Source organism: Engystomops pustulosus, chromosome 5, assembly GCF_040894005.1.
Source record: "Engystomops pustulosus chromosome 5, aEngPut4.maternal, whole genome shotgun sequence".
NCBI classification, from domain to species: domain Eukaryota; kingdom Metazoa; phylum Chordata; class Amphibia; order Anura; family Leptodactylidae; genus Engystomops; species Engystomops pustulosus.
This window is the reverse complement of record NC_092415.1, coordinates 163,388,305-163,411,388: the sequence shown is the minus strand read 5'-3', so window position 1 is coordinate 163,411,388 and position 23,084 is coordinate 163,388,305. Positions and strand designations below refer to the sequence as shown.

At 41.1% G+C, this 23,084-nt stretch overlaps 1 protein-coding gene across 2 annotated transcripts in view; it reads right to left on the bottom strand.

Moving 5' to 3' along the window:
* The window catches only part of EFHB (EF-hand domain family member B), a 31,485-nt gene that overhangs the window by 3,085 nt on the left and 5,316 nt on the right, over window positions 1-23,084 (bottom strand). Inside the window, exons 2-10 of one of the 2 annotated variants that reach the window (XM_072153650.1) lie at window positions 12,297-12,440; window positions 11,768-11,948; window positions 9,876-9,986; window positions 8,816-8,945; window positions 8,252-8,335; window positions 5,334-5,401; window positions 4,392-4,546; window positions 2,008-2,194; window positions 373-519 (exon numbers count right to left, since the gene is read on the bottom strand). In XM_072153650.1, coding sequence (XP_072009751.1) covers window positions 373-519; window positions 2,008-2,194; window positions 4,392-4,546; window positions 5,334-5,401; window positions 8,252-8,335; window positions 8,816-8,945; window positions 9,876-9,986; window positions 11,768-11,948; window positions 12,297-12,440 — 1,207 coding nt within the window. The remainder of the gene's footprint in view (window positions 1-372; window positions 520-2,007; window positions 2,195-4,391; window positions 4,547-5,333; window positions 5,402-8,251; window positions 8,336-8,815; window positions 8,946-9,875; window positions 9,987-11,767; window positions 11,949-12,296; window positions 12,441-23,084) is intronic. The other variant, XM_072153651.1, reaches the window with a different exon arrangement.

Genomic DNA, 23,084 nt, shown 5'->3' with positions numbered 1-23,084 from the left:
AGACAAGGCTGCTTTATTATTGGAGCTCCTGCTATGGGCACTGCAATTCTTGCTCTTCAGCGTACCATGGAAGGAAGCTACAATGATAATCTGAATTTCTTGTCTTTCTTTCAACTACATTGGTGTCCTCAGGTCACCAATACAATTAAAAACCGTGACAAAACAGGTAGTAACATGTTACTGCTTAAATTGCCATGTTGGCACTTTCTATTTAAATAAGTAGGTTTGGTTGTAGTTTGGGCACTCGTTCTCAAAAAGGTTCGCCATCACTGTCTTAGAGTATAAAATATGGCAGATTCTCCTATGAGTATGGACATACTATTACTAGACACTGTTATTGTTTGTTTTCATGTTTTTAAAGACTTCACTTACAAACAGAACCTGGACTTCCAACAACTGCATTGATCCTAGAAGATGAGGTTTGGTAAAACTCAGGAGCTTGGTTTCCCCTTGATAGTGTCCTGACTGTCTTTTCTGATGCTCCTTCTTCCAGAATAAGATCTTCAGGATTTAGATGACCTTCAAGGGAAAATATAGAGTCATGCTCTTTAAGATTTTACAAAAATATACAGTTACTGAAATGTTAAGTTACAAAATACATATAACTTAGGGTATTCCAAGGGTATTCCAGTCATTGATATTATTATATGCATTACATGTTATTATATATGCAATGAATAGAAGTAGTTGAAGTCAAAACATTTGTATATTGTAGAGTTAAAAACAAAATAAAAGTTTCAAGGGGTTGGCCACTAATAAGAATATATGCAGATGTCTTGATTTTAACCTTCCAAAGACACTCATATGTTCTGTAGCAGCCAAAAGGTTGCTTGATAAGCAGTATAGCGGGCTGCACAACCTCTAGAACCTGAGATTTTGTACTTTAAGATGACACTAGTTGATAACATAGCAGGCAGTGAGAACTGCAAAAACTAATACATGGATCATCACAGTTTTAGGTGCTAGACAGCATTAGGTAGAGGCATTTCTCAACTCCGACTGTGTGGAAGAGGTTGATACAGGATCTGACATGCTAAAGAGAGTAAATGTATTCTCTATAACTATAGATTATACCAGATTCTAGGTTCAGAAGTTCAGATGAACTTTGGTTCATTTTATTAACTTTCATTTGTTCTTCCATTAATCAGTATGTAAGTCCATATGTAAGTATGAGTGTAAAAGGTGCTGTGTAACTTTAATACAAGCTACAGTATTACTGATAACAAAATCAGAAAAGCACCCTCTGTCCTGCTCCTACAGTGCTTCCTGAACACTGTAACAGCCTCTGAATCTACACTATGGAGCGGCTCTGGTAATGCTGCCCTGAAGCACTTCTGGATCATTAGGATAATAAGTTGATTTTAGAAAGAAGGAGACCAAGGATAACAAATATAAGAAGATTACCACAGTCACAGGGTCTGGATCTATGGTAGATGGTATGGTTTTCTCTAAATAATTTATAATTTGATATGATCCATGATATGATATGATTTGGATGTCACCCAAATAGTCATTGACTACTATTTTATTTTATTAAGCTTTGGCACACCCTGACTTATTATTTCTACATTGTTGTTGTGTGTAAATCTTAACGTAATTTATCTTACAAGAACAAAGTTTCCATTTTTCCACTTGTGTTGGCTCTTATTATCCTCCTCCTGATCTGTTTTGTACTCTGTGGGTTGTCAGATTACACAGTAGCTCCATGGAGGAGATAGGAGATAGATGGGCGCCCACCAGCTTAGAGTGCACTGCTAATTTGCAGACAGAGGCTAAGAGCTAAAAGCTGTTAGAAAATGAGGATTGTACAGGTATGTCATTATGCTGAGAAGCAGTATACACAAGATGGATCATATATTTATTCAAACTGTTGCTGAAAGGTTCCCTTTAACTTTAATCCATTTAATCCCAAATTGGGATTTATACTGAACTTGACTGCTGTTACTAGAAGTGAGTAGCATATACAATCCATCCCCCCAACCTTTCTATGTTATTTGTTTCTCTTACCAGGATCTCCAATTGACATTTTATCTTTCCAATTCAGAAAATTTGCAAACTCTATGAAGTTTATCAAACCATCTTTGTCTACATCGCAGTGCTGTATTAGGGAGTCCAGGATAACCGGGTCCAAATTGAGGCCAAACTGGTCACATGCCTTTTTTAAATCGTCCTTATCGATTTTTCCATCACCATTCTAAGAACAAAACATAATAACATCAATAAAAACAAGGGGATGAAACTTAATTATGTTCAGGCTGATTTCATGCTGCAGGGTGAGTTCTCAGTAGTGAAATAAGTGGAACATCTACATGTCATTTGTATATGATCTGCTTGGTGCAAAAATATTAGCCCTGAAACAATCGTAAATGCTAGCCTATATTTCCTCAAGTGAAAAGGGGGTGCGGACGGCCAGAGGGTGGGTGTGTCCCACGTGTAGTGCGCTGAACGCCAGTGTATGATAAATAACCCCTTATGGATTTATTCACCAGCTGAGTGTTAAAAGGATTGTCCAGTCAAATCCACAGAAGAGGGGCTAACTTGCAGATTGTTGGGAGTCTCAATAGTGAGACTCACAAGCATCACAAGAACGGGGGTCAATTGAACCCCCATTGCACCACAAAAGGATTGAGCAGGTGGAACATGCATATTGCTACCAAATTCTCTTTCAATTGCACCGATAGTGTTAGCTGAGTACAATGTGGCTATGTCCTTCAGCGCCAAAGAGATGAATAGCGCGGCAGGGTGCATGTGTGATTGGCTGCCATGCTTATTTGGGGTACAATGGCCCCCTACCAATCAAATGTGTTTGATGTCACTTTTTGTCTAGCTTGTTTCTGCGCATGGGCAATAAGTGCAGAGAGAGATGTGATATCACGGCTCTCGGGAACGAGATGGAGGGCTCATAGGAAGACAGAGGCGTGCATAATTAACGATCAGAGGAGAACAAAAGGTGGCCAGTGACGTAGGGGTAGCACCAAAGGCTCATTTGAATATGTAGGTAAATCGATTTTTTTTTAGCTAAACTAAAGGCTGATGTCCCTTACCAAAGTATGTGCCGGTATCAGTATTAAATATCCTACAGGGTGATGTGCTTGCATGATTTTATCATGCGAGCAGTGGTAGGTTTCCTTTAAATATGCTAATTAGCCTGCACCTGTCAGATAGGTGGTCCTGGGCTAGCAGATGGCCTGGCACTGCCCATATGACAGCAATGAGCCGAAAATAGTGGCGCTGATTGCTCAGGTCCTTATGGACAGGTGGTTTGATTGTCCCAAATCATCCCCTACAGAGTCACATTATAAAAACCCAAACATTTATATCTACCTGCCCCCAAAGCTAACCTCGACAGCTCATTGTGGCTAGTGAAGCCAGAATCGTATACCCCGGTTTCTTTGAGAAAGTGTCATACGTACGGCGCTTGCACAGTGAAGGCAGGAGAGTGTCCCAGCTACGCTACACTTTAGGTATTGCGAGAGGAGGTGCAGGGTCTGCTGATGTGTAATATACAGGTCAATTTGGGACCTTAAACCATGGGCCCATACGGATTGGTGAGGGGTTTAGGGTTCTAAATTCAGCTTGTGTTAATAACCACCTAGGGGAATTCACAAGAGAAATACGCTGAGACATTAGGCTGCTTCTCTGGTGGTTTTCTGTGTTGGAGAAGAAGCAACTATAGGAGGTAAACAAATATTCAAAGCAACCCTAATAGCGGAATTCATTCAAGCCTTAAAGGGGTTTGCCCATGAAGTTCTAAAATTTAAACCCCCTAGTGATGTTTACACAATAAAGATCATTTTAACTGTCATACTTTACAATTTTATTCAGTTTTATTGTTGTTTTAGCGCCTATATCTGTTTAAGGAGACACTTCATGATTCCTCTGTGCTATGAGATGCTGTGAGCTGACAATGTGCTTAGATTATCAGGGTACAGAGTTTATCTACACTTTTATTTAGCTTTTGAATAGTCTATTAGTATCCAACACATAGAAAAAGAGAAAGGAGACAGATCAAAGATGAGAGATGATGAGATCCGTAATATGGATATAAAACACAATGACACTCTCAACTTTACCAACTCATCTATACCACACACAGAGTCAGGTCTGCTATATGCCTCCCTCTCGGCTAAATACCTTATTTGTCTGTAGCTTGTAGAGTAAGTCTCTGTACACTGCTGCTTGTCGGCAGGAAGTGCCTGTGTCTGAGCTGGTCTTGTAATTCTGGAGCAAAATACCTCCATATTACACAATACAGAGCTAAAGGAGCTCCACATATCTAGAATGTTCTTGCCCTACTATGTGCATCTTCTCACAGTCAATCACTTCTGTAATCTTATACCATGGTGATGTGTATACACACAAGTAGTAATACAATGAGTACAGCTGCCAACCTTGTCATAATGCCTGAAAGCTTGCTGTAACGAGGTAAAATTGCGGTGATTTGCTTTCTTCAACTGTTGCTGAACTGTGGCCAATATGGCCATTTGCTTCTCTTTGCCGCGCTGAAAATCTTTAGGGCTTCGGTAGTGAAGAATGTCTCCAACTCCTGAGAGAGAGGAAAAGAGGATTTAAGGATAAATCATATCCCAGTTTTCAAAATAATCATTTACATGGCTACTCTAATTAATATTTTTATTTGATCACTATTAAAAGGATGTCCTAAAGTTACCATAGGATATTGTAGGATACCAGTCTGATCACTGGGCAGATGCTCCTGACTTCTCTCTATAACTGTAATGTGAACTATGCTTTACTGGGGCTCATTTACTAAGGGTCGCGCTGCTCAATTTTTCTGGCTTGGACAGATATTTAACAGGTGTCTGCCCTGTGATTTTTGCGCTTTCTTCCATGTGAGACAAATTGGAGGGCGTGCTGGACTGTCTTACTGATTCGGACTGAGCGTGGAATTTAACTTTCAAACTGTGTTGCAAGCCTAAGCACTTACATGCACCATGAAGAAGAAGGTGAACTCCGTCGGACCTGAGTGGGGAAGCGACACATGCAGGATATCGGGCGCACAATCTTACTGAATTGCGGCACAGTGCATTATCATCGGAAAATGCACGTTCTGTGAACTCCAGCGGCCGGGTAAGTAAATGTGCCCCACTGCGGTTACTTCTATAATTTGTGTTTGTTATTAGGCGGAGCCTTTCAAAGTTTTACATATGGTAAGCATGCCATCTCTCAAATAGAATAATTATGTATAACCTCATTTATGGCATGCATAGAGTAACAAGACTTTGCATGTTTTCCCACTTTACAGAAGAAAGAGCACAAAAAATTTCTTAAAGACAAATTATGGTTACTAAAATACTAAAAAAAATTATTGTTACCATATTTCTCAGGTTGAAGCAGAATTCCAAAGGTATGATCAGCGGGGACCTTCAAAGTGTCTGCAATCCTGCAAAATATATACAATATTTACACAGCTAACAGTGGGAAATATGGCAGTAGTATCGACAATGTAAGATTGATAATTCACATTTCCTTTTTATAGGGGACCCATATATTCATTGGAACCTTGGTTTTTAGTGGAAAGGAGTCTGCTATGGGCAAGTAAAGGGCACTTGGCGGTGAATGAGCAAAATCCTTTGGACAGCACATACCAAGATCCAAGGAAAATTTTTTTCTGTTAAAGCTCTGTCATTGGCCAGTGATTTAAAGGATTAATACCATTTTTAGAATTAGGAACACTACTAATACAGTACCTTCAAAAAATATATAATTCAATGGTTTATTTTGACTAAATTTTAATTTGAAGGTTATAATATTGTTGAACACATGTACTTTAGACCTAGGAACAGGGGTGTAACTAAAAGAACAAAGGGCAAAGGTTTAGCATAAGCTTGAAAAACAACTTTCCACATGTCCATTAGTCATTTACAGCAGCAGACATGACCCATTTATGGTTCATTTGCAGGTTGTCAAGACAGAGAATGAGGTGCAGGCAATGAGTTAACCCATTATTCCTGTCCCTGCCTAATTGCCCGCACTGCACTTACCCGCAGGGGACAACTTGCCCCTACTCTGAGTATGTGCAGATGAGAAACAAAGAGAAAGAGACAGACAGACAAACACAAGCCGAGTCAGAATATCTGGGTCAAAACCCAAAATGGCAGAAAAGTACAGAATCGTGAGGCAAAGATTAGTCAAAATACTGAAAAATGTTAAAAATATAGCAATAGCACAGTTGAGGAGGTAGGACAACAAATAACAAGATACAAGTATAAATAGCACCCAAGTGTAGCCAAGAACAGGTATAAGTGGAGTTTCTGGATGACGTCTCTGGCCTACCATCACTTAGATCACCCCTGACACACACAAAGCTCCAAGAATAAAAGCTCCAAAGCTCCAAGAATAAAGCAACCCAGCTTTCCACATAACACACACCCAGCTCAGCCAAGGGAACTAAACTCTGCAGCGTAAGCCTCAAGAAGAACAGCCCTAGGTGTGGCTCACAAGCTCAGAATACTGCAACAAGAACCTATTCAGAGAGTTTTGACATGTTTGTGTGCATGAGGCCTAACTTCCATATGTGCCTCATATTCATAAGTCATATGGTTTGAGGTGGTAACATTTTCTTGTATGGGGTTCTGAAATAATTGGTGTCAGTAGTGTCAATTATTTTCTGCTTTCGCTTAAAGGAAATCTTATCTCACTTATCCCAGTATCAGTCACTGGGGTTTACCACTTTTTTTTACTGAAGTTATGAAACAAGGAATTCATTGATGATGAAGAATACATTGTAGACTGCGGTATGAATGTACCTATTACAGGGGCGATAAGCCATGAGGACAACAAAGTCACATAAAAGTACATTTATCCTCCAAATGTCAGAATGATAAATGTGATACTAAATGATAGTTACAAATGAAGAAATATATGAGAAATACGAATATAATGTAAATATAATAGACATACAGTAGTGAAATGTTGCTCAGTTTTAAAAGAGTCTTTTTTGATTCATATTGTAGTCTATTGATGATACCCTTTGGAAGGACACTGTCATCAGGTTTTACACCACTAAACTAACAGACCTCTTATGTTAGGTATGAATGTCCTTTATATCACACCATTTTTGCTATTAAATTTTACTTTCTTACCTATAAAAATGTAAATCAATTGTCCTATGCAATTGAGCTGAGGAGAGTCACTTTTTTGCCTGAGAGGAGTCACTATTAGAGGCTGGATGGCAAGTGTTAATTCAGGTGCCCCTATCTCTGCCCATCTCTAGAACCATGCTTTTGGTATCATATTAAAAATGAGAATCAAATCAGACTTGTGGTTATTTGTGCTACAGAACTGGAGATCTGGGCAATTAAAGGAAATCAACCAATTTGATAACCAGTATTTTAACCAAACATACTCACTGGTCGGCGTTTGCACCCTGATGCAGGTTGATATAATTAATTAGCCATAAAACCATTTTCCCCAAAAAACAACTTTTAAAACTCCTGCTCATAATTAGGCACACCTCCTGCCTGCTCTGGAATACACCGACTCCCTCATTCTCTCGGGCAGAGGAATGGGAGGGTGTGGGTGCATACACAGGACGTATGCCTAATTATGAGCAAAGATAGAGCCAAGAATACACAGAAGTGGCGGAGAATGTTTTGCTTAATTTTAAAAGTAGTTTTTTAGCAAAATGACATGGTCCTATGGCTAACGAAAAGAGGATCCTGCATCAGGATGCAAACGCCGACCACTGAGTATTTTTGGTCAAAATACTGGTTATCAGAGTGGTTGATTTCATTGTAAGACATAGTAGGAATTCGGTCCTGATGCGATTTGAAAGAAGAGATCCTCAACCAATGGTTCTAGGTAACACAGAGCCCAAGATATGGGCATCTTAAGTGATGCTTCCCCTTCAGCCTCTCAACTTGACTCATTTCTGACTCATTCAGCTTATTTGCATGTGACTTTGGAGGAGATTTTTTTAAATAGGGAATAGGATGACTTTTAACATAAAAGAGGGAATTCTCAAAAGGATGTTTCATACCCTGAACTGAGAGTACTGGTGGTTTAATGATGTAAAAGATTGGTGATAGAAACTATTGTTCTTGTGATAGGAGGTCAGAACTCATAAACTTCCTTCTCTCTCCCCATGAAGAACATGATTGACTGTACCAATCGTACATATAGTGGCTGAAAGGATTAGCTAAAGGAGGATATAAGCATTCAGTCAACAATATAAAGTATTAGGCCAACCTGATGTAGCTGTAGGATGATAATGAAGCTTTGTGGTACTTACGGGTCCAGAACCTTCCCAAGTTGATGCTGTGAGCGCTCTCGGAAATCGTCAACTCTCTTGGAAACTATGTTAGCTGCTTCTTTCCTAAAGAATAAACATTAAAGAGTCATTTTCTATGATTCTTTTTTACATGAAAAGTAGAAAACTGAAGCATCTGATGTTTATATTGTGAGATTGCAGAGCAATGAGAACCTTCCTGCCCATACGACACAAGATAATGACATACACAAGCCAGTTACATTGCTTTACATGAAATGTGTGAATGTCCACAGATTAAAAATTAAGTTTTCCAGGAATTTGATATTGATGATTTACCAGGGACACTTAATCATAGATCCAGGCACTGTGACTGTGGTAATCCACGTTTAATATTATGCTTCTCAGCTAGAAGGGCTTTGGGGATGTTACCAGAGCCCCTCCATGCTGTGGCTTCACAGACTGCTACATTGCCCAAGAGTTTTCCATCCTCCACTTTGTGAGATTACAGCAGGGCAGAGGGAGGGGGGATGTGCTGAAAGAGAGTACTTTATTAAATGAAGATTGGTTCAGTGTTGGAGAACCTACGTTTTCATTTCTTGAATCCACCGTAAGCTTCTTGCAACATGTCTTCCATCATTGAAGTGAGGTGTTTCTATTCCAAATTTGTTGTCTTTTTTATATTTGGTCCAGTCATATTTTCTGTTTCTTAACTCTCCTAGGATATAAGAAACATATTACATCGAAATACACCACAAAAAAATAAAAGCTGAAATTCAGTCCCTCATCTGTTACAGCCTTTATGTACACTTGCCACATGTGTGCCACAAATAGCATCTGGCCCAGCAGATATTGACCCATGTCAATCGAAAGAGACGAGTCAGCGAGTTCTTGGTGAGGTATGGTTTATGCATTGGTGTATGCAATGCAAATGTCTAATACAGAGATATGGGGTATACACACAACTGTGTCGCTGTGCGCAGCCGTGTGTATGAAGCCTTGCTCAGAAGGTGGAGAAACATATGAGATTTCCACAATGTAGCATTAATCATTTGGCATTTAGACCTGGAGAACTTTCTCATATTATGTATACTTCTCCACTTACTACTGGACCATATCTGGTCAAACTTAAAGGGGTTGTCCATTTTAAGCACAATACAGCAAAAAATTAATATGGTTTGTGTAATAAAAGGTTATACAATTTTCCAAAATACTTTCTGTATTAATTCCTCACTGTATTCTAGATCTCTGCTTGCTGCCTTTCTATAGGAAGCATTCATGTTTACTTCCTGTAATGTTACTTCTATGGTCACGTGATATCACACAGGTGCACGGCTTGTTATATCACACAGCTCTGATTACTCTCTGTGATATAACGAGCTGTGCACCTGTGTGACATCACATGACCATGGACCGGTGTTTATCTACAGGAAGTAAATTATGAAGCTTCCTGCTGCAAGACAGCAAGAAAACAACACACAGAAACCTTGGAAGCCGTGAGGAATTAATACAGATACTGTAATGAAAAACTTTTCATTTTTAGTCATCTAAACCTTTCATTTACAGAATTGTAGAGACATAACAAAGAAATAAGACCTGCAGCAAATTTTCCTTTAAACTGTAGCTGTGAAATATATGATCCACTCACCAACGTCATAATCATTATGTGTAACCACATACAGATCATGTCCTTTATGCCATTCTTCCTCTATTTCTTGCACGCTTTTAGTAGGATTAATAAGAACACCTGCTGATAAACCTTAATGCATTTCAAGGGAAAGATGTAATTAATTAATATTTTATTGCCATTACACTAAAAAGAAGAATTTAATTACGGTAGTATAACACATTACTCTTTTCTATACAAATACATTTCTAAAAACAGCGATAACATAATACTCCAAGTCTTAAAAATAATTAAATAATTGAAGGGTTTTTTCAGCTTACCTAGAAAACCTCTGAGGGACTAAGGCAGGGAAGGGGATAATAAATAAAATGTACTTACTTAGCTCCACCATACCAGATATGCATAGATTAACATTTTACTATTTTTGTGGGTTCATCTCTTCATCTGAGCACCACTAGACCTTTCCATCTATGATCAAGTCCATGCCTCAGGCAACATATTGCAGACCCTTTTTGGGAGCGGCAAATCACTGGTAGTACGGACTGGCCAAATGCTGTGGACAACACCAAGCACTTCGGCCCGTGTCACTGCAGACAACTCGGATGTCGGCATTTTGGGGCAGAAGAGGACGAGAAGCTGCAGGGGTGCAGCGGGGCTGGAGGTAATTACCAAGTTTATTATTTTTTGTGGTGTCATGGCTGTATATACTATGGGGGAAGCTGTGTATACTACTGGGGAGGCTATGTATACTACTGGGGAGGCTGTGTATACAATGGGGTAGACTGTGTATACTACGGGGGAGACTGTGTATACTACGGTGGAGGGAGGCTGTGTATACTATGCGGTAGAGAGGCTGTGTAAACTACGAGGGAGGGAGGCCGTGTAAACTACGAGGGGGGGAGGCTGTGTATACTGCGGGGGAGGGAGGCTGTGTATACTGAGGGAGGTGTGGCTCTATATACTGCCTTATATAGAGTACTGTAGATAATTTAATGTGGGAATATGTATATAGGGGCTGTTATAAATAAATTAGGGGAAATGTATATAAGACAGGTATGTATATAAATTAGCAAGGTGCTGTAGTTCAGGGGGTGTGTTATACATAATATATCATGGTGCTGTAGATACTATAATTTATTTGGGGGTATATATATATAGGATGTTTTATGTTGGGAATAGCGTGTTTAGTTGTGGATAATATATATTTGGGAACACAATCCATTATACTTTAAGTGACTGTTTTTTAGGGGCGCTGTGTGGAGATGTGCTGCATGGAGCGGAAGACTTTTGACTGTGAATTCAGCAGAGATAAACCATGGCCAGGATAAATCGTAAGTACCTGTAAGGTACTAGATACTAGATGTCACTTATGTCTGTCTATGTCATTGACTGACTACTAGTGTGAGAATGAGAATATGACATTTTGAAAGTTACTTTTTTTTGTTTTTACAGTATATTATTATTATTACTTTTATTATTACAGAAACGCTACATTTTTTTAAATGATCTATATAATATATACAGTGGTTACTGTTTATAGGGGTCTTCTGTTATCAGTCCTTTAAGCTGGATATAAGAATATCCATCAGTATATCAAAGCCAGGAAGAAGTCACAGGGACAGTGACTTCTCGAGGTTATGTGGTTTCTATAATTCCTTTTTACTTGTATCGGATTTTAAAAACAGCATAGCACAGTAGGCCAGTAATCCCTTTTTTCTTACAGTTTTCCTGATTTTGTATCAACAAAATTCAACAAAATTAAGTTTAATTTGAAATAGTTGTGAATGTTTTTACAACTGATAACTTATCTTATCCAACTGAGTTATACATTTGTTTATGTCATCCAAAAAAACAAACACATCTGATTTATATTGAAATAAACTGATACAAAATGAAATAAAACTAATACTAACTGCGTTGATATTTCCGCCCAAATGTAGTTTCAGTAAAGTTGATGCTAGATGGGAACGCCACCGACTGATCATAAGATTTTCCAAGAGGAGATCTCCCAACGCTAGAATATATTGATTCTTTCTTCTCCAATAGCTTTTGTTGGAACAGGGTTCTTAGTGGCCTATTTATTAATGAACCAGCCTAAATGATAAAGAAGGACACAAATAAAGAATATTACAACACTGATTATACACACTAATACATCACAGAAAAAAACATAATGTGGATTGAAAAAAATATAAGGAAGAATATGGTAAAAAAAAGCACAAATTGCATGATTTTTTCCTTTTTTTATATAAAGATATTAGTAGACTTCTTATCTACAGTTCATTTCTGGAATAATTTGTGTGACATGATTTTGTATTGAATTCCAATTCTTTGTATAGAGTAGCTAATCTATTGTCATGGTGATAACAAGTTTTTGTTCTTTGTTACTATACTAGTTCAAGCAATTCCCAATTAAAGTCTATTGAAAGATGGATAACTTACACTTAATGAAGGACGGGTGCACACACCATGAGTGATGTAGTTTTCCTTCTTAGGATCATTGGCCTTTCCATAGAAGATAGTTTGTGCACCTGGATTGGGGCGTCTTGTATTTATAAACTTCTGCACAACAGGAGGAGTAGAAGGCTAAAATCAAGTAAAACAAAGATCAATGTGAATTATCTAGTAAAAACAAAAGATTGGATAAAAGGGATGTTCACTTTCACACAACATTTTTAAGTATTTATATAGTTTTACGAATTCTTTATTAGCGACTACATGAATCCTGCAACAACAAAATACAAGAAATAATATGATGAAAATCTGTCACATATCCGCATTATTGCTTTATTAGGATCCTACCCTTCTATTTTCATGGTAAAACAGGCCCAACAAAAGGGCACTAAAATGAAGTAGGAGCATATAGCAAAATGACAAAAAGAGAGAAAAGGGGGGAAGAAGTAAGGGTGAGAGGTCTCCTCACCCACTGATACAACAGGCCATATTATTCCGGAGAAGTGACATTCTGGTCATTCACAAATTTATGGTACTCCACAGAACCATGAAACTCCATTAGTGTCAGATTTTGTAAAATTTGGCAACTGTGCCATGTACTGTCGCCATCATGTCCTCTATGTTCATGACAACGTACATCTTAGAGTACCAGAGAGAAATACATGGAGGATCCGGTTCCTTCCACATGAGGGCAATGCAAGCCCTAGCCATCATTACAGCAAATGTTGGGATGGAGCGTTTGAAGGTCTCAAAGGAGATCTTGCAGTGGTGGAGAAGGAACAATGATTAGCACTACAGCCTGGCAGTGCTGGGGTCCTGGATTCAAGTCCCATCCAGGTCAACATCTGCAAAGAGTTTGTATGTTCTCTCAGTGTTTGTGTGGGTTTCCTCCGGTTACCTCCCACATGAGAAATGCTTGAGAAAGGGGGAGGACCCCTGGTCCACATCCATGATGCCACGATGTGCTGGACATTGTAAGAGGTTCCCCATCTTAGTAGATCTTAGGCCCAGTTGAATGCTACCAGAGGTCAAGTTTTGTGTGGAATTCTGCTGTAACTTGTATAACCTACAGTCAATGGTCCGGGCTGAGGTATCTCCACCCCATCCTGCCCACCGTGATCATAAATTAAAAGCCTGCAGAGAAGCATCTAACCTTAAATACTTAAATTAAGTCTACTAGTAGCCCTGACCATACAAAGATGCAAAAAGTATTAGGTAGCAGACCTGGAGATATATGTAACCATGAGTTTTGTGTGCATTGGTTGTAGCAGCAAAACTGTGAATTAATATTGTAGCTGGACTTTGAGTACAGCTACCCAGCCCCTCCCCTCTGCTGTAACATCTAACCACAGGCCTGCTGTAGCTGTGGCTAGAGGAGGAGCCATGCTGAAAGATCTCGCCCTAGTGCACCAAGTCCAGCTACAATACTGGAATATAAATTTTTTTCTCCCAAGTCTTTCTGCTACTTTCAATACACACAGAGATATTGTAATACAGATCTCCATGGCCAATACTTAGCAATGTCTGCAACTTTGCATGGTCAGAACTGCTGAAAGGAAGAAATAATTCTATACTAAATCATTTTAGCATGTAAAGTGATACTTGAGCAGTTTATTTTAATGTTACACTGCATATATGGTAGAAAGCTTAAACATTAGTTCAATATTTCAATATAAACCATCAGAAACTGTAGATCCAATATTCCAAAACCTAAGAATGTAAGGAAAATATCTTAAAAAGTGAAGCATGAATTGTTTCCATCTGCTGGTGTATATACTGTACAATGGCTGGGTATAAAAGGTTTCTTAGACCGCACGGTACTGTACGCCTCAGGCACATACCACTGGAAATAGTAACCCTCCATAAATGATTCATCAATTAAAGTGTAAGAGAGAACGTGACCGCTGATGGGTGACATTTATCAACCTTATCTCCTTTGCTCAGTCGGCAGCAGCGTTTCCAGAGTAATTTGCTCCTTTTGTGATTCCTGCTTTGTCCTCGTGTTGAGGTCAATGTCTTTTTGCTTCAGTTTCATTAAAACAAAACCGTGCACTTTGAAGTATAGTGTGTGTTCAGGCATGGGCGGCCCCCGAGCCATTGAGATAATAGGGGTCTATAGTGATATGTTTCTAAGTAGGGCATGTAGTAGTACAACATCCTAATATGTACAGACGTACCCCTTCTGCACACGCACGTGTACTTTCTATGGTCCTCTGGCGGTCCGTGTGTCATCCGAGTCATGAGTGAGGTTTGTTCATGCGCCAATGTCGGTGAAAAAGGCTGTCTGAGCCGCGAGGCGCAAACACAGGAAAAGGACCTGCTAAGAGTTTTGCGGCATTGAGTAGGCAGCTCACACACAGATCCCTTAAAACTACTGCCCATGTGGGGGACCCAATAGAAATGAATTTGTCAATGTGATATCAGGTGAATTAATGGATAACAGCTGTAGGCATGAGGCTTAAGCGGGTGTTTCCATTTGGGTCATTCATGGCATTTATAAAGGATATTAGGACAGAGATGTACATACACAGGCTCTTAAAGAGGACCTTTCACAAGCCCAACTTATTAAAGGGGTATTCCGGGAATATGAACGTCTGACACAAAAACCCATGATGATATAAATAAATGAATACAACAATACTCAATATCATTAGTCACAAAACAGAGCTGAAATAGTTTGATTTTATGATTTACAAAATTTATGGCCTCTCTAAAGTAGGTGGAGTTATCACTAAGATGGCCGCCACTGGAAACTACAAGTTCCATGATCCTTTAGTTCTCAGTAACTCCTCCCCCCTCTTGTGCTCTGCTCCCAGTGATGATGTAACAGGTTTTCTTGCTCTGTTACCATAGCAATGATGTGTAACTGCCATCACCACAACACCGGCCATACTGGATGCACTGCAACCAACGGACTACAGCCAAACATAGTGGTGATCACATGACCTGCCCAGGCAGGTGCAGGACACGTGATGTGGACATGTGACCAGCGGCCATCTTCTTTCCTGTGTCCGCTCTGTTACGGACCGTGCGGAGGAAATTAACGGACGGGTTAAAGGGCCAGTAGCATTTTAATTCTCCATCACAGTGCATGTCACCAGCATTTTTCTGCTAAGGAGAGCAAAATTTTAAATAACAACTAATTACATATTAGCTTATATTTTGAGTACCCATTTGTATAAAAATTAAGCTTATTCCTGGAAAACCCCTTTAAATCTAACATACTAGAATGTAGGGGCTTGCACACTGATTCAGGGGCACTTTGAATTGTATTCCTAGCCCCCACCGTTACCGAGATATAAGCCCCGTTCTCTGACCATTCAATGTACCGAAACGGCAGAGAGGAGTATGCTAATCTTCTCTGACATCGTCCAATCGGTGGCGGACAGTGTAAAAAAAGACCTTCCTTAGGCACAGTGAACATGCAGAGTGGTCTCTCTATATGCTACAGCTAGCGGGACCACTCTGCCTGTGCTCTTCACATTACAAGGTATATAGGAAGGAGATGCTCTGCACATTAGGAGGTATATAGGGAGGAGATGCTCTGCACATTAGGAGCTATATAGGAAGGAGATGCTCTGCACATTAGGAGGTATATAGGGAGGAGATGCTCTGCACATTAGGAGACATATAGGGAGGAGATGCTCTGCACATTAGGAGGTATATAGGGAGGAGATGCTCTGCACATTAGGAGGTATATAGGGAGGAGATGCTCTGCACATTAGGAGGTATATAGGGAAGAGATGCTCTGCACATTAGGAGGTATATAGGGAAGAGATGCTCTGCACATTAGGAGCTATATAGGAAGGAGATGCTCTGCACATTAGGAGCTATATAGGAAGGAGATGCTCTGCACATTAGGAGGTATATAGGGAGGAGATGCTCTGCACATTAGGAGACATATAGGGAGGAGATGCTCTGCACATTAGGAGGTATATAGGGAGGAGATGCTCTGCACATTAGGAGGTATATAGGGAGGAGATGCTCTGCACATTAGGAGGTATATAGGGAGGAGATGCTCTGCACATTAGGAGGTATATAGGGAGGAGATGCTCTGCACATTAGGAGACATATAGGGAGGAGATACCCTGCACATTAGGAGGTATATAGGGAGGAGATGCTCTGCACATTAGGAGGTATATAGGGAGGAGATGCTCTGCACATTAGGAGGTATATAGGGAGGAGATGCTCTGCACATTAGGAGGTATATAGGGAAGAGATGCCCTGCACATTAGGAGCTATATAGGAAGGAGATGCTCTGCACATTAGGAGCTATATAGGAAGGAGATGCTCTGCACATTAGGAGGTATATAGGGAGGAGATGCTCTGCACACTAGGAGACATATAGGGAGGAGATACCCTGCACATTAGGAGGTATATAGGGAGGAGATGCTCTGCACATTAGGAGGTATATAGGGAGGAGATGCTCTGCACATTAGGAGGTATATAGGGAGGAGATGCTCTGCACATTAGGAGGTATATAGGGAAGAGATGCCCTGCACATTAGGAGCTATATAGGAAGGAGATGCTCTGCACATTAGGAGGTATATAGGGAGGAGATGCTCTGCACATTAGGAGGTATATAGGGAGGAGATGCTCTGCACATTAGGAGGTATATAGGGAAGAGATGCCCTGCACATTAGGAGCTATATAGGAAGGAGATGCTCTGCACATTAGGAGCTATATAGGAAGGAGATGCTCTGCACATTAGGAGGTATATAGGGAGGAGATGCTCTGCACACTAGGAGACATATAGGGAGGAGATACCCTGCACATTAGGAGGTATATAGGGAGGAGATGCTCTGCACATTAGGAGGTATATAGGGAGGAGATGCTCTGCACATTAGGAGGTATATAGGGAGGAGATGCTCTGCACATTAGGAGACATATAGGAAGGAGATGCTCTGCACATTAGGAGGTATATAGGGAGGAGATGCTCTGCACATTAGGACGCATATAGGGAGGAGATGCTCTGCACATTAGGACGCATATAGGGAGGAGATGCTCTGCACATTAGGAGGTATATAGGGAGGAGATGCTCTGAACATTAGGAGGTATATAGGGAGGAGATGCTCTGCACATTAGGAGGTATATAGGGAGGAGATGCTCTGCACATTAGGAGACATATAGGGAGGAGATGCTCTGCACATTAGGAGGTATATAGGGAGGAGATGCACTGCACATTAGGAGGTATATAGGGAGGAGATGCTCTGCACATTAGCAGACATATAGGGAGGAGATGCTCTGCACAATAGGAAGTAGATGCTCTTCACATTAGGACGCATATAGGGAGGAGATGCTCTGCACATTAGGAGGTATATAGGGAGGAGATGCTCTGCACATTAGGAGGTATATAGGAAGGAGATGCTCTGCACATTAGGAGGTATATAGGGAGTTGATGCTCTGCACATTAGGAGGTATATAGGGAGGAGATGCTCTGCACATTAGGAGGTATACAGGGAGGAGATGCTCTGGACATTAGGAGGTATATAGGGAGGAGATTCTCTGCACATTAGGAGACATATAGGGAGGAGATGCTCTGCACATTAGGAGGTATGTAGGGAGGAGATGCTCTGCATATTAGGACGCATATAGGGAGGAGATGCTCTGCACATTAGGACGCATATAGGGAGGAGATGCTCTGCACATTAGGAGACATATAGGAAGGAGATGCTATGCACGTTCACAGTGACTGTCGCCCTTGATTGGACGGTGCCAGAGAAGATTAGTATATTAGTATACACACTCCCCATACTTCACTATGACGATCCAATACATTGAATGGTCAGAGAACGGTGCTGATTTCTCGGTAACGGAGGGGGCTAGGAATAAAATTCAAAGTGCCCCTGAACCATTCTACAAACCCCCACATTCTGGAATGTTAGATTTAATAATTTGGGGGTGGTGAATGATCCTCTTTAACTTCTCGCAGCAGCAAGATGGTGGTTAGGTGACCCCCTTTCTTGTTATGAGAATACCCCTTTCTGTTTAACATATTTTTAAAAATAGTATTGACTAAAAAGTTAAACATTTGTTTAGTGATTGATTAATGAATGTATAGTTGAATATAAGCTTTAGATGAGTTCCCCCACATGTCTACATACCAACTTTTGGTTATTAAATTTGAGGCACTACCTCTGAGACCTCCAGCTTTCTGGAGACTGGGTGCTGTCAATACCTTTACATCACTGTCTCAATTTCACCACCACACACCGTCTACGGAGTAAGACTACCCTACCCCCCCACACACACTTTCCTTGTGTTTTTGTGTGTTTTTATCATGGCGAGTATCACATATTGTCAGGACTCCTTATTTGATGTGACCTACACTTATCCCAGCTCCTGTATGCAGTCCTCACATTTATTCCATAAGCTTGTTCTCACTATTGTTTGTGCTTCTGGTCCATTTCTTTTGTATGTTTATTGTTTTATGATGTTTGAAAAATACAATAAAACCTTTGTATGAGAAAAATAATCAAAGTCAATGACAGGGAAACTCCAACCACTACATTGTTATATTACGAAATAATTCATGGAATAATTGTCAGGCTGCAGGGGTAGTGGACTGGACACTTGGGACCGTGATCTAAGTAATACTTGGTTTTCACCAGAGACTGCCGCAAAGCGGGTTGGACTTGTTGCAGCGTGATACCACCAGGTCGTTCCACAGGTGCAACTTTGTCTATGGTGTCCTGTGACATAACTGTGTATTATCCTTGTACTGTGACATTACTGTGCATGTTCTCTGACATCATTAAGGGTATTATCTCTGTACTGTGATGTTGCTGTGTGTATTATCCCTGTATTGTGACATCACCGGGTACGTGTATCTTAGTTTTTTTTCCTTTGGTTTATACTTGAGACATTTGGAAGGTCTTTTTTGCATCTTTTTTCTTGTGATACATGTTTAGTTTTTCCTATCCTGGCATGAGCAACTTTTGGCTTTCTTTGAGATTTTTTGTGTCCACATGGGCACAAGCCATATGAGGGGGTTTAGGTACAGGAGTGGACACTACTTTTTAGCTGAGTAGTAGCAGTAGCTGAGAAGAGGAAATTTGCTGATTTACAGTGTGTGTTAACAAAATACATATGTTAACAAGATGTTAACACTCATGTTAACATATCACTAGAGATGAGCGAGCACTAAAATGCTCGGGTACTCGTTATTCGAGACGAACTTTTCCCGATGCTCGAGTGCTCGTCTCGAATAACGAACCCCGTTGAAGTCAATGGGAGACTCGAGCATTTTTCAAGGGGACCAAGGCTCTGCACAGGGAAGCTTGGCCAAACACCTGGGAACCTCAGAAAAGGATGGAAACACCACGGAAATGGACAGGAAACAGCAGGGGCAGCATGCATGGATGCCTCTGAGGCTGCATAATCGCACCATTATGCCAAAATTATGGGCAACAGCATGGCCATGACAGAGTGACAGAATGAAGCTAGATAGCATCTAAAACATGCAATAATTGACCCTGACACTATAGGGGACGGCATGCAGAGGCAGCGGCAGCAGGCTAGAGAGTGTCATGGTGACATACCCTAAATGGACTCAGGCTTCAAACCAATGGGTGGCAGAGAGGAACCAAAGGAGGTGAGCAAGAAGCGCTCAAATAATATCGGTACATGATAAAAGTTTGCCAGTATATTTTGTGGATTACACAGCAGGGTGGCGACAAAGTTAACATGGAAGCCATGAAAACAACCCAAAATTCTGCCTGACACAGCTCGTTTGATAAGGGGACCATGTATGGAGGCAGTGAACTAGTAGTAGATTAAAGGTGCTGCAGTTAAAACTATGTTAGTTGGATCTTGGCATGGAGCTGGCGCTCCGCTGCCAGGCGAGCTTTCGCCAATCCAAGCCCCTGTCTCTAGGCTACTCCCCAAACAGCACTTCTAAGAACCTTTTGTATAAGATCAAGTGTAGTAGCGTTCTTATAAGTTTAGGATATGGCGGGTGAGGGGAATGTAAACAGATGCGCAATAAGCGCTGAAATAATATCGGTAAATGATAAAAGTTTGCCAGTATATTTTGTGGATTACACAGCAGGGTGGCGACAAAGTTAACAAGTTTGTTGTGGAAGCCATGAAAACAACCCAAAATTCTGCCTGACACAGCTCGTTTGATAAGGGGACCATGTATGCCTACAGTTCATGCCAGTCGCTGCACTGGCTGCCAGTCTCCTTTCGAATACAGTTTAAAATAATAACCCTCATCCATAAAGCTCTGTATAATGCTGCACCCCCCTACCTCTCCTCTCTTATCTCAGTCTATCGCCCAACCCGTGCTCTTAGATCCGCCAGTGATCTTAGATCAACCTCTACCCTAGTGCGGACCTCCCACTCGCGTCTCCAAGACTTCTCTAGAGCTGCACCAATTCTATGGAATGCTCTGCCCCGGACTATCAGACTAATACCTAACCTCCAAAGTTTCAAACGTGCTCTTAAAACCCATTTCTTTAGGCAAGCCTATAACACTCATTAACTGCATGAAGTTTTAACTCTTCTACTAACCCGTCCTGTGTCGTCCTCCCATCTGTTATCCAGCAACCAACAGGCACCAGACTTCTCTGCAGTCCCATTCACCCTGGACCTGGTGACGGCTGAGTGGTTCAAGCGACAGCAATTCCATTTATTATATTTTGTTCTATTCCCTAAGAAGAATGGCTTTACCATTAAAAATTCTTTTACCTCGTGTTACCCCATCATCTTCATAAACCGTAAGCTCTGGCGAGCAGGGACCTCACTCCTGTTGTTCCATACAAATGTTGTGCTCTGTTACATTACATTTGTATTTGTTTCCTATGATTTGTAAAGCGCTACGGAATATGATGGCGCTATATAAATAAAGATTATTATTATTATTATGGAGGCAGTGAACTAGTAGTAGATTAAAGGTGCTGCACTTAAAACTATGTTAGTTGGATCTTGGGATGGAGCTGGCGCTCCGCTTCCAGGCGAGCTTTCGCCAATCCAAGCCCCTGTCTCTAGGCTACTCCCCAAACAGCACTTCTAAGAACCTTTTGTATAAGATCAAGTGTAGTAGCGTTCTTATAAGTTTGGGATATGGCGAGTGAAAGGAATGTAAACAGATGCGCAAGAAGCGCTGAAATAATATCGGTAAATGATAAAAGTTTGCCAGTATATTTTGTGGATTACACAGCAGGGTGGCGACAAAGTTAACAAGTTTGATGTGGAATGCCCTGTAATAGCTCTTGGGCGGTGTGCCTTTTATCGCCTAGGCTCAGCAGTTTGAGCACCGCCTGCTGTCGCTTAGCGACGGCACTGCTGCTGTGCCTAGAGCTACCGACTGATGGCGCCATGGCCACGGATGGTAATTCGGAGGAGGAGGTGGAGGTATAGTAGGCCTTTGAGACCTGGACCGAGGTAGGCCCCGCAATCCTCTGCGTCGGCAGTATATGACCAGCCCCAGGGTCAGACTCGGTCCCAGCGTGCACCAAGTTAAGTGTAGTAGCGTTCTTATAAGTTTGGGATATGGCGGGTGAGGGGAATGAAAACAGATGCGCAAGAAGCGCTGAAATAATATCCCTAAATGGTAAAAGTTTGCCAGTATATTTTGTGGATAACACAGCAGGGTGGCGACAAAGTTAACAACTTTGATGTGGAATCCATGAAAACAACCCAAATTTCTCCCTGACACACCTCGTTTGATAAGGGGACGATGTATGGAGGCAGCTATATGGACGACTTTTGGAGGTAGCAATGGAGACAACGTGTGGAGGCTGCTATGGAGACAATTTAATTTGGATAGTGCCTGTATGTGGCAGTCCAAAAAAGTTTTCAAACCAGAGGAGCAGGTAGGTGGCCCTCCAGAAAAATGAAATAGATTGAGTGCCTGTATGTGGCAGTCCAAAAAAGTTTTCAAACCAGAGGAGCAGGTAGGTGGCCCTCCAGAAAAATGAAATAGATTGAGTGCCTGTATGTGGCAGTCCAAAAAAGTTTTCAAACCAGAGGAGCAGGTAGGTGGCCCTCCAGAAAAATGAAATAGATTGAGTGCCTGTATGTGGCAGTCCAAAAAAGTTTTCAAACCAGAGGAGCAGGTAGGTGGCCCTCCAGAAAAATGAAATAGATTGAGTGCCTGTATGTGGCAGTCCAAAAAAGTTTTCAAACCAGAGGAGCAGGTAGGTGGCCCTCCAGAAAAATGAAATAGATTGAGTGCCTGTATGTGGCAGTCCAAAAAAGTTTTCAAACCAGAGGAGCAGGTAGGTGGCCCTCCAGAAAAATGAAATAGATTGAGTGCCTGTATGTGGCAGTCCAAAAAAGTTTTCAAACCAGAGGAGCAGGTAGGTGGCCCTCCAGAAAAATTGAATAGATTGAGTGCCTGTATGTGGCACTCCCAAAAATTGTTTAAAACAGAGGACCGGGTAGGTGGCCCTCCAGAAAAATTAAATGCATAAAGTACTATAGCTAGAGCCAGTGGGCCCTGTCAAAAAATAGCCAGTTTCCTCTGCTTTAGTGTACAAAGAGGAGGAGAAGGAGGAAAATGAGGAGGAGGAGGAGTGGATAAATTATTCAGGTTGAGCTTCCTTCACCTGGTGGAGATTGGAAATTATGAGAAATCCAGGCTTTATTCATCTTAATAAGCGTCAGCCTGTCAGCGCTGTCAGTCGACAGGCGTGTACGCTTATCGGTGATGATGCCACCAGCTGCACTGAAAACCCGCTCGGACAACACGCTAGCGGCAGGGCAGGCAAGAACCTCCAAGGCGTACAGCGCCAGTTCGTGCCACATGTCCAGCTTTGAAACCCAGTAGTT